This window comes from Lampetra planeri, chromosome 4 (assembly GCF_965212315.1).
Source record: "Lampetra planeri chromosome 4, kcLamPlan1.2.h2, whole genome shotgun sequence".
Taxonomy (NCBI): domain Eukaryota; kingdom Metazoa; phylum Chordata; class Hyperoartia; order Petromyzontiformes; family Petromyzontidae; genus Lampetra; species Lampetra planeri.
Window position 1 is genome coordinate 31,953,288 of NC_136110.1, and position 12,499 is coordinate 31,965,786.

General features: G+C 56.2%; 1 protein-coding gene across 1 annotated transcript in view; it reads right to left on the reverse strand.

The window, feature by feature from the left end:
* Window positions 1-1,739: 1,739 nt before the first annotated feature.
* Window positions 1,740-12,499, reverse strand: part of LOC144717987 (retinol dehydrogenase 10-A-like) — a 16,345-nt gene continuing 5,585 nt past the window's right edge. Inside the window, exons 5-6 of the mRNA XM_078593846.1 lie at window positions 2,087-2,129; window positions 1,740-1,877 (exon numbers count right to left, since the gene is read on the reverse strand). Coding sequence (XP_078449972.1) covers window positions 1,740-1,877; window positions 2,087-2,129 — 181 coding nt within the window. The remainder of the gene's footprint in view (window positions 1,878-2,086; window positions 2,130-12,499) is intronic.

Genomic DNA, 12,499 nt, shown 5'->3' on the forward strand with positions numbered 1-12,499 from the left:
GGTGAGGTGTGGATGGATGGGTGAGGTGTGAGTGGTGGGGGAGGGGTGAGTGGTGGGGGAGGGGTTAGTGGATGGGTGAGGTGTGGATGGATGGGTGAGGTGTGGGTGATGGGGGAGGGGTGAGTGGTGGGGGAGGGGTTAGTGGATGGGTGAGGTGTGGATGGATGGGTGAGGTGTGAGTGGTGGGGGAGGGGTGAGTGGTGGGGGAGGGGTTAGTGGATGGGTGAGGTGTGGATGGATGGGTGAGGTGTGAGTGGTGGGGGAGGGGTGAGTGGTGGGGGAGGGGTTAGTGGATGGGTGAGGTGTGGATGGATGGGTGAGGTGTGGGTGGTGGGGGAGGGGTGAGTGGTGGGGGAGGGGTTAGTGGATGGGTGAGGTGTGGATGGATGGGTGAGGTGTGAGTGGTGGGGGAGGGGTGAGTGGTGGGGGAGGGGTTAGTGGATGGGTGAGGTGTGGATGGATGGGTGAGGTGTGGGTGGTGGGGGAGGGGTGAGTGGTGGGGGAGGGGTTAGTGGATGGGTGAGGTGTGGATGGATGGGTGAGGTGTGGGTGGTGGGGGAGGGGTGAGTGGTGGGGGAGGGGTTAGTGGATGGGTGAGGTGTGGATGGATGGGTGAGGTGTGGGTGGTGGGGGAGGGGTGTGTGGTGGGGGAGGGGTTAGTGGATGGGTGAGGTGTGGGTGGTGGGGGAGGGGTGTGTGGTGGGGGAGGGGTTAGTGGATGGGTGAGGTGTGGATGGATGGGTGAGGTGTGAGTGGTGGGGGAGGGGTGAGTGGATGGCTGAGGGGTGGATGGGGGCGAGTTGGACCCCCTCCCCTCGCATTCCTGTGACGTCACTAATTGCTCTCTCAGATCGGATCTCGAACTGCGCGAGAAATTTCAAAGTAAATGAGGCGCGTGGCGCGCCTTCACCACACGCGACTCAAGCCCCATCAAAGACAAAGATCCCCCGTGTAGCCTTAGCAGACTGTTGGGGCAAGTGCTGTTAGCGAGCAGCAATGAAGGCCGGAACGGTACACGAGGGGGTGGGTGGCCAACACCACGCCCGGCCGCCTTTGTCTCCCCAGTGGCGATGCTTACACACCCACCAGGTACTCATTTGAGGCTGAGTCGACCTAGGGGAGGCCCAGGACCGGTTCAAATATTTGCCGCTGTTTATTTGTCGTGAGCGGGAATCGAACTCGGGTGTCGCAGTGCAGCGCTCACCACGACCCCAAAACACTGCAACGTCAACGGCTCGTCTCGAACCATTCTCCAACGAGAACCACGCGCATGGAAAGGCAGAGCCACGCGTATGGAGAGGCAGAGGTGCAGAGATCTAGATCATGAAAAATAGGAATAGAGGTTTTACCCTTTATGGCACTAAAACATAGTTGTTAAGATGTTCGAACACCAAACAGATACCTTTTGCAAAGAATTACGTCTGCATTAACCACTTATGGCAAAACATGATAGTGGCATAATTTTTTTTACCATAGAGATCTCGATTGAAACTTCATTTCTTTAGAGTTGATCCGAGTGTTTCGTTTGTTGCACCCCCCCCACATCTCCGATTAGCACGGTTTGGCTACGTACGGTGCGAAATAATTTCAACATGCAGCACATACATAGATGGAAAGGTCACCTTTCAAAGGTGACTACCAGATTTGCTACTGCAGTGAGATTTCAGCGAGGTGAGTTCAAGTATCGGCCCGAATAGACAGCCATCCAACACCGAGGTTCAAGTAAACATCTTTGCGTTTTAGTTTGAGCCGAGCTCGAGGAAGTGCACGTTGAGAGGCCCAGACGGGCAACTGAGGAACGAGGCGGTCTTGATTTTACCGGACAAATCCCACACCGCCAGGACTCTCGGCGCGACGAGCGAAGCGTCCCTTGACAGCTGCACGCGTGGACAACACGCGACCTCTGACCCCAAATGCCAGTGGGAGTGCGGGGTGGGGGGTCGTGGAGAGGGTGTAGAGGCGAGTAGGTCTCGAGCAGAGGTCGGCAAGCAACATGACAAGAAGAGTCGCCCCCTTTTTGTTTGTTTCGAATTCGGTAATAAAGTAAACATTGGCAAGGGCCGCAGTGCAACGTGAATATCGTCACGAAGCCGCAGTCCTTAAAGAGCCGCAGGGTGCCGACCCCTGGTCTAGAGGGGCGTTACGGATGGAGGAGGCATATCGGGGGTAAAGAAGGGAGTGGATTTATAGGGGAGTGGGGGTCGGGGGTAGAGGGAGCAGGGGGTAAATCGGTCCTCTCGGTCACGGGAATACCCCTCCCCCCTTCTTTTAGAGTGACCGAATTCCGGGCATTGATGGGGCGACTCGAGTCGCGTGCCACACTCTATCGACCGTGATTGATGATGAGTCGGGGGGAGCAGGAGGTGTGTGGCGAGACGGGGCCGCGTGGACTTCGTGGCAGGGCTCCCACCGACTGACTCGCCGAGCGCTGCCCTGGGACACGGACTCCGCAGGCCGCCGACGACTTTGTTGATAGATTTGAGTTGGGATCACGCGCGCACAGCAGCAGCAGCGAACCTCGCCCACTCCCTGCTACTGGCGGCAGACTGAAGCCGCGGGAGTGACTCACCTCGTGCATGGTGTCTTGAGTCCTCACCGCCAACTGGTGAAAGAAAAATCAACGTGGAATTTATCATCGTTCGAGAAAGGTCAACTGTTCCTTGGAGCAGTCATCAGCCATTGTTTTTCCACTGCTGGATTAAGGAAGGCCGCCTCTCTCCCCCCCTCTCTCCCCTTGCCCCTCTCACCCTCTCCACTACTGCCCCTGCCTGATCACGTTCTTGCCAATAAATATCTGGAAAATTCCCCGTTGCAGAAGCGTTGAGACAAGCAAGGGAGCCCGACTCTGCTGTCTGAACGTCGAAACCATTCTGGAGTGGTGCACGTGTTGAACCAATGCTGCTGAAATTACAGCACTCCCAGAGAGAGCCGCGTGGCTGATGGGATACGTCAAAAACATAGTTTCACATTCGTGTTACGTGGAGGAAGCGATGATGGGATGGAGGCGCGGTGTCTGCTGACGTAGGCGTGTGCAGGTGTGTCCCGTGCGGGTTTTGGAGAGTCGGGGAGTTCGTGACCTCTCTCTCTCTCGGGGGCTGGAATTCGCGGCGAGGGTTGTGAGATGCGGAGAGCGCGCGTGGATCGAGCGGCCTCGGTGCGGTTTCAGAGCGGATTGAGGCCAGCTTCGGACGAGACGCGAAACGTGGAGGAGCGAGTGTGAGAGTGTGTGTGTGTGAGACTGTGTGTGTGTGAGACTGTGTGTGTGTGAGACTGTGTGTGTGTGAGACTGTGTGAGAGACTGTGTGTGAGAGCGTGTGTGTGTGAGACTGTGTTTAAGAGAGTGTGTGTGACAGTGTGTGAGAGCGTGTGTGTGAGAGAGTGTGTGTTTGTGAGACTGTGTGTGTGTGAGAGTGTGTGAGAGACTGTGTGTGTGAGAGTGTGTGTGTGAGAGTGTGTTTAAGAGAGTGTGTGTAAGAGTGTGTGAGAGCGTGTGTGTGTGTGAGAGTGTGTGCGAGTGTGAGAGACTTTGTGTGAGTGTGTGTGAACCGGTCCTGGGCCTCCCCTAGGTCGACTCAACCTCAAATGAGTAGCTGGTGCGGTGTGTGAACATCGCCACTGGGGAGACAAAGGCGGCCGGACGTGGTGCTGGCCACCCACCCCCTCGTGTGCCGTGCCGGCCTCCATAGGCGTTACTCGCTAACAGCACTTGCCGCAAAAGTCTGTGAGGGCTATCCGGAGGATCTTTGTCTTGTCTGTGAGATGGTCAGGGGAGCCCAAGTCACATTGATCCATGAGGTCACACAGGTGGTGGGCGGGGTGGGGGGCCCCCACCGTGGCCTCCCTTGCCCCGAGAGCCGCAGAGTCCGGGTTGGACCGGGACGGCGCTGAGTCTGGTTCGGTCCGGGTCCGTGCCACCTGCTCCACCTCTCCCAACATCAACAAAAGTCCGGCTCCACCTGGGCCAAGCCAGCCCCCCCACCCTCCTCACCCCCCTCCCTCACCTGGCCCCGCCCCCCCCCGGGCCCACACTCTCTCTGTCTGTCGCTCGTGTTTTGGCAACAGGATTGGGAGGCTCTGGCACGCGACGGGGAGATGTTATCTGTCGACGGGCGGGGAGATAAGAGAGACGAGCTACCCGCTCCGCAGAGGCATCCGTCACCCAACCCCCAGTCGCACAGCTCCCTTTAATCATCACTCATCACGCATCGGCCATTACGCATCACCCTTCACATGTCTTCGGGTGAGTCTCCAGATTTCTCCAAGTGAGTGTCTCCAGGTGAGTGACTCCAGGTATTGATGTGTACACACCTCACCAGGTACTCATTTGAGGTTGAGTCGACGCAACCACACGCACTCACGACCCGTACGCCGCTGCGTTGTGATCCCTCCCGCCCTGCCCTCACCTCCAGTACCCCCCCATCCCCCACTCCCCCTGCTCCCACCCCGCTTGGCTTCACATCTCAGTCCAGGATTCGAGTACGAGTACAGCACTCACCTGCTCGGGCGGGTGCGGGGTTGAGCTCTGATAGTGAGATGACAGAACGTCAACCACCACAACCACCACCACAACAACAACCACCACAACAACCACCACCACAACAACCACCACAACCACCACCACAACCACCACCACCACAACAACCACCACCATAACCACCATCACCATCACAACAACCACCACCACAACAACCACCACAACCACCACCACCACAACAACCACCACCATAACCACAACAACCACCACCATAACCACCACCACAACAACAACCACCACAACCACCACCACAACAACAACCACCACCACAACAACCACCACCACAACCACCACAACCACCACAACAACCACCACCATAACCACAACAACCACCACCATAACCACAACCACCACCACAACCACCACCACAACAACCACCACCATAACCACCATCACCATCACAACAACCACCACCACAACAACCACCACAACCACCACCACCACCACAACAACCACCACCATAACCACAACCACCACCACAACCACCACCACAACAACCACCACCATAACCACCATCACCATCACAGCAACCACCACCACAACAACCACCACAACCACCACCACAACAACAACCACCACCACAACAACCACCACCACAACCACCACAACCACCACCACAACAACCACCACCACAACCACAACAACCACCACCACAACCACCACCACAACAACCACCACCACAACCACCACTACAACCACCACAACCACCACCACAACAACCACAACAACAACCACCCGAACCACCACAACAACCACCACCACAACCACCACAACCACCACCACAACAACCACCACCACAACCACAACAACCACCACCACAACCACCACCACAACAACCACCACCACAACCACCACTACAACCACCACAACCACCACCACAACAACCACAACAACAACCACCCGAACCACCACAACAACCACCACCACAACCACCACAACAACCACAACAACAACCACCCGAACCACCACAACAACCACCACCACAACCACCACGCCAACTCGTAGCATTAGTGGCGGCGGCTTTTTGGCTCAACCGTCGGACAAAGACGGCGGTCACCGCATCGCGCTGCGCTTTCGGATGCGCTTATGCGGCCGTCTGGAACGCTCTTCCCTTCCGATATTAGAGAGCCACTGGAGCTACGCACTTTTATATCATCTAGGATGACATACGCATTTCTTTAAACCAGTTTTTTTGTGTTCAGTGTTGTTGTCTTTCCCCCGCACCTCCGCTTAGCACGGTTTGGCTACGTACGGTGCGAAAGAAGTTCAACGTGCGTACTTAAATACCCGGGCCGATGCACGTTGAACTTCTTTTGCACCGCACGTAGCCAGCCGTGCTCATCGGAGGTGCGATGGCGGTGGGCACGCTGCTGCTGCTGCGCTCTGATCCAGCGCCGTGGAGGCAGCAGCGAGGGTTGGTGGATCACGCACAGACACACACAGCCACACAGACACACACACAGACACACAGACACACACAGCCACACAGACACACACACAGACACACAGACACACACAGACACACACACAGACACACACAGCCACACAGACACACACAGCCACACAGACACACACAGCCACACAGACACACACAGCCACACAGACACACACAGCCACACAGACACACACAGCCACACAGACACACACAGACACACACACAGACACACACACTCACACAGACACACAGACACACACAGACACACACAGACACACACACGCAGACACACACACAGACACACACACAGACACACACACAGACACATACACAGACATATACACACACAGACACACACAGACACACACAGACACGCAGACACACACACAGACACACAGCCACACACACAGACACAGACACACACAGACACACATACACACACAGACACACACACAGACACACACACAGACACGCACAGACACACAGACACACACAAACGTGTTGCGAAACTCCCTTCCCATAGGCACCTCGGATTCGCACGGTTAGCCACGTGCGGTCCTCTCTCTCTCCGAGAGCATCGGATACCGTGCTGCGGTGGCGGAGCAGCGTTACGAGTCGTCATCATCATCGTCATTATAACTCGTCTCAATATTCTCATGATTTCCGCATTCTCATGTTGCTATTTGTTTGAGACCTGTGGCTCACTCGTCCGTCTGAGTTTACCATCCGCACGAGGGGGATTGAAGATTCTAGAGATGGGAGGGTGGTGCTGGCGGATTGGAGTGTGTGTGGGAGTGTGTGTGTGGGAGTGTGTGTGTGGGTGTGTGTGTGTGTGGGTGTGTGTGTGTGTGTGGGAGTGTGTGTGTGGGTGTGTGGGAGTGTGTGTGTGGGAGTGTGTGTGTGGGAGTGTGTGTGTGGGAGTGTGTGTGTGTGTGGGTGTGTGTTTGTGGGAGTGTGTGTGTGTGTGGGAGTGTGTGTGTGGGAGTGTGTGTGTGGGTGTGTGGGAGTGTGTGTGTGGGAGTGTGTGTGTGGGTGTGTGGGAGTGTGTGTGTGGGAGTGTGTGTGTGGGAGTGTGTGTGTGGGAGTGTGTGTGTGGGTGTGTGGGAGTGTGTGTGTGGGAGTGTGTGTGTGGGTGTGTGTGTGTGGGAGTGTGTGTGTGGGTGTGTGTGTGTGGGAGTGTGTGTGTGGGAGTGTGTGTGTGGGTGTGTGGGAGTGTGTGTGTGGGAGTGTGTGTGTGGGAGTGTGTGTGTGGGAGTGTGTGTGTGGGTGTGTGTTTGTGGGAGTGTGTGGGTGTGTGTGTGGGAGTGTGTGTGGGAGTGTGTGTGTGGGAGTGTGTGTGTGGGTGTGTGTAGGAGTGTGTGGGTGGGTGTGTGTGGGAGTGTGATTGTGGGAGTGTGTGGGAGTGTGTGTGTGTGTGTGTTAGTGTGGGTGTGGGTGTGTGTGTGGGAGTGTGTGTGTGGGAGTGTGTTTGTGGGAGTGTGTGTGTGGGAGTGTGTGTGTGGGAGTGTGTGTGTGGGTGTGTGTGTGGGTGTGTGTGTGTGTGGGAGTGTGTGTGTGGGAGTGTGTGTGTGGGTGTGTGTTTGTGGGAGTGTGTGTGTGTGTGGGAGTGTGTGTGGAAGTGTGTGTGTGGGAGTGTGTGTGTGGGTGTGTGTAGGAGTGTGTGGGTGTGTGTGGGAGTGTGATTGTGGGAGTGTGTGGGAGTGTGTGTGTGTGTGTGGGTGTGTGTGTGTTAGTGTGGGTGTGTGTGTGTGTGTGTGGGAGTGTGTGTGTGGGAGTGTGTTTGTGGGAGTGTGTGTGTGGGAGTGTGTGTGTGGGTGTGTGTGTGGGTGTGTGTGTGTGGGAGTGTGTGTGTGTGTGGGTGTGTGTGTGTGGGAGTGTGTGGGTGGGGAGTTCATAATGACCATGTTGTGGAAGACCCTAACCCGGTACAGCTCGGTTCGAATCCGGGTTCCAGCAGTCGAGCCAAATGAAAACCGGTGTTCTTAACCGGGTGTGGCGAGTTGGTGCTATTTGCCGCTGGCCGTTTGACGTTTTGGGGCCTTGAGGCCTGTGTTCAACAGTTGTTTTAAAATAAAAAATAGACAGGTCAAAAGTGGCTCACATAGAGACCCATAGACTCACACAGAGACACACATACTCACATAAAGATAGATTCACATAGAGACACATACACACAAATACACGTAGACTCACACAGAGACACGTAGACTCACACAGAGACACACAGACTCACACATAGACACATAGACTCACATAGAGATACATGCATTCACACAGAGACCCACCGACTCACACAGAGACACATAGACTCACAGAGATACACATACACACAGAGACACGTAGACTCACATAGAGACACGTAGACTCACACAGAGACACATAGACTCACATATAACTCCATAGGCTCACACAGAGACGCACAGACTCACAAAGAGAAAAATACATTCACATAGAGACACATACACACAGAGACACGTAGACTCACATCGAGCTCCATAGGCTCACACACAGAGACGTTCATGGGGGGGTGGAGCAGGGGGAGGGTGGGAGTCGCGGGGGAGGCCGCGCGCGATGGGAGAGTGGTGGCAGCAGCTGCAGCAACAGCTGCCGCGTCACTGCGTGAGTGTGCACGCACGCGCCTGGTGTAAGGGCGAGTGCGTTAAAGTTTGTGTGTAAGCGTGAGTGTGCACGCGTGCCTGTGTAAGCGTGGGTGTGATCTGCATGCATAACAGTTGGGAGCGGTGGCGCAGTGGTTAGCGTGCCGCGCTACGAACCCAGCGATCCGAGTTTGATTCCTCCTTACGACAGTGATGATTATCTGAACCAGTCCTGGGCCTCCCCTAGGCCGACTCGGCCTAAAATGAGTACCTGGTGCGGTGTGTAAAGATCACCACTGGTGGAGACAAATGCGTGGTGCTGGCCACCCACTCCCTCGTGTGCCGTGTCATCCTTCATAGGTGCTACTCGCCAACAACACTTTCCCCAAAAGTATGTCAAGGCTATACGGGGGATTATTTATCTTTGTTGCGTAAGAGTGAGTGTGCATTTACATTCACCTTCCCACCGCTCCACTCACGACTCTGCTCCAAACTGAGACAGAGAGACAGAGGAGAGACTTTTTTTTGACTTTTTAACAACTTTTATTGCCACCAGCAGCAAAAGCACTGGAGGCGATTTCAAAATGAAATACACAAAGTCACCAGCAAACAAAAGAAAATAAACGCTACAAATCGACGCGCTGTGGCGCTGAAAGCACCGCGCACAATACAAGAGAAAAGTCACGTGGTTGTGGTGTCATCGCGCACGCCACGGTGACGAGCGAGCGCTTCAGAGGAGAGAGACAGAGACATGGAGAGACAGAGAGAGACAGAGACATGGAGAGACGCGCGCGGAGGCTGGAGGAGACACGGGGAGACAGGGGAAAAGGCACGGGGAGAATTAATTCCGCTCACAGATCCTGATCATGTGAAGTTTACACAGAACGTCGGCAGGTTGTTTGGTCGTGTGCAGATGCACACGTGGGCGTGTGTGATTGTGTGTAGGTGATTGTTTGGGTAGATACGCGTATGTGGGTATGCGATTGTGTGGCTGTTTATGTGGGTATGTGTGTAGATATGTGTGTGTGTGGATCGGTATGTGATTATTCCCGTGTCTTGCTTGAGCAGTGTACCCATAACCTACTCCGGTTTGGCAGCGGAGGTCTCACTCCGAATCTTTTCATCGGCTGCGTAACGCTGCGTGGAATCCGCCTTTCTTTCCCTCCCTCCGTCCACACGAAGGCTGCGGGTTTTCTCCAACTCTCGTTGCCCTCCGTCTCCTCCCTACGCTTGCGAAACGTGATTCCATTTACATAACCGTCTGCGCCCGTCAACGATCTCCATCCTGCATGTTTTATTTTTTCACCACCAGACTGCACTGATACAGCCGGAGGAGCGCGCGTGCCCTTGAAAGTTCTGGACGGGGCCCCGTCGTAAGTGAGCTCCTCGGCAGGCGAGGAGGCTGCTCTTGGCTTGGGCCATGCAGCCCGCATGCCGCCAGACAACAACCCGGTGCCAAAGCAGATTTTTTTGTGTTTGGCCGGATAGACGGGGGGGGGGGGCTAAACGGGCCCGGCAAGGGGCTAGAGGAGAGATGGGGCTGGAGGTTCTCGCACGTGCGCACATCCAGGTATCATTCATCATCATCATCGTCAGTCATGAACTGTCTGTCTGTCTATCCACTGCTGGATGAATGTATCCGCAATCCTTCAGCAGTCACTCGCGGTCTCGCGAGGGTCTGTCATTGTGTATGCGTGACACTACTGTGTGTTGAACTTCTTTCAAACCGTACGCAGCCGATATCCACAGTGGACGTTCCTCTTCTCACCTCGGGCGGGGTTCCGTAACATTTTTGGATATCAACTCCATCCACATCGCCACTTTCCTTACCGGTCGAGATGATGTCCCCTCGTCACTTGTGTACAAAGTATCTGGTGATGCGGCTACCGCTGCTGCTACTGCTGCTGCTACTACTGCTACTACTGCTGCTGCTGTTGCTGCCATTACTGCTGCTACTACTGCTGCTGCTGCTGCTGCTACTACTGCTGCTACTGCTGCTGCTACTACTGCCGCTACCGCTGCTGCTACTACTACTGCTGCTACTGCTGCTACTACTGCTGCTGCTACTGCTGCTGCTACTACTGCTGCCACTGCTACTACTGCTGCCACTGCTACTACTGCTGCTACTACTGCTGCCACTGCTACTACTGCTACTACTACTGCTGCCACTGCTAGGGGCGAGGTGGGTTGCTAGGGGCGAGATGGGTTGCTAAGGGGCGAGTTGGGTTGCTAGGGGCGAGTTGGGTTGCTAAGGGGCGAGGTGGGTTGCTAGGGGGCGAGATGGGTTGCTAGGGGCGAGGTGGATTGCTAAGGGGCGAGGCGGGTTGCTAGGGGGCGAGATGGGTTGCTAGGGGCGAGGTGGGTTGCTAGGGGCGAGGTGGGTTGCTACGGGGCGAGATGGGTTGCTAGGGGGCGAAGTGGGTTGCTACGGGGCGAGGTGGGTTGCTAAGGGGCGAGGTGGGTTGCTACGGGGCGAGGTGGGTTGCTAATGGGCGAGGTGGGTTTCTACGGCGCGAGGTGGGTTGCTAGGGGCGAGGTGGGTTGCTAGGGGGCGAGATGGGTTGCTAGGGGCGATGTGGGTTGCTAGGGGCGAGGTGGGTTGCTAAGGGGCGAGGTGGGTTGCTAGGGCGAGGTGGGTTGCTAAGGGGCGAGGTGGGTTGCTAGGGGCGGGGTGGGTTGCTAATGGACGAGGTGGGTTGCTAAGGGGCGAGATGGGTTGCTAGGGGCGAGGTGGGTTGCTAAGGGGCGAGGTGGGTTGCTAAGGGGCGAGGTGGGTTGCTAGGGGCGAGGTGGGTTGCTAGGGGCGAGATGGGTTGCTCGGGGCGAGATGGGTTGCTAGGGGCGAGGCGGGTGCTAGAGACGAGGTGGGTTTGCTAGGGGCGAGATGGGTTGCTAAGGGGCGAGATGGGTTGCTAGGGGGGCGAGATGGATTGCTAAGGGGCGAGATGGGTTGCTAGGGGCGAGGCGGGTTGCTAGGGACGAGGTGGGTTGCTAGGGGCGAGGCGGGTTGCTAGGGACGGCAGGGCAATGTCAACACGAGTTGGTGTTCCACTCAGCTGGGCGCGATTCCGGCAGGAAGCGAAGTAATTGGATCACGGGCGGGGGGAGGGGGTTGGGGGGGGGGCGGGGGGAGGGGGTTGGGGGGGGCGGGGGGAGGGGGTTGGGGGGGTGCGGGGGATAACTCACCTCGACCCCCTCCCCCCCGCCTCTCTCGTCGGCGGTGAGAGGTGACGTGAGCCACGCATCGCCGTCTTCGGTTTTTAGTCTCAATCGGTTACCGGTTTTCCGCGCGTTCGTCCCGGGGGTTTTGCCGGCCACGCGTCGCGAGCGCCACCGCGTGGCCAGGACCGCCTCGTCACGCGCATCGCCACGGCATCGAGACCGAGGGGCTGTTCCCACTTCTCTACCACCCCACCGAGTCGCAAGACTCATCCAGCAGGTGGTGTGTTCACGTGTAGGTGTGTTCATGTGTAGGTGTGTTCACGTGTAGGTGTGTTCACGTGTAACTGTGTTCACGTGTAGGTGTGTTCACGTGTAGGTGTGTTCACGTGTAATTGTGTTCACGTGTAACTGTGTTCACGTGGAGGTGTGTTCACGTGTAATTGTGTTCACGTGTAACTGTGTTCACGTGGAGGTGTGTTCACGTGGAGGTGTGTTCACGTGTAATTGTGTTCACGTGTAACTGTGTTCACGTGTAGGGGTGTTCACGTGTAACTGTGTTCACGTGTTACTGTGTTCACGTGTACATCAAGTGTCGAGTTTTCGTTGTTCAATATAAACCCGTCCAGCAGAGGTGGGAGAGTCGCAGCCGAGACTCAAACTCCCCCCCCCGTGCCCCTCCCCTCTCCCCCCTCCCCCACCACCCATCAATGGCATTGCTCATCGCTGCTATTAAACAATTACATCGCATCGACCCCCGATGAATACATTGGG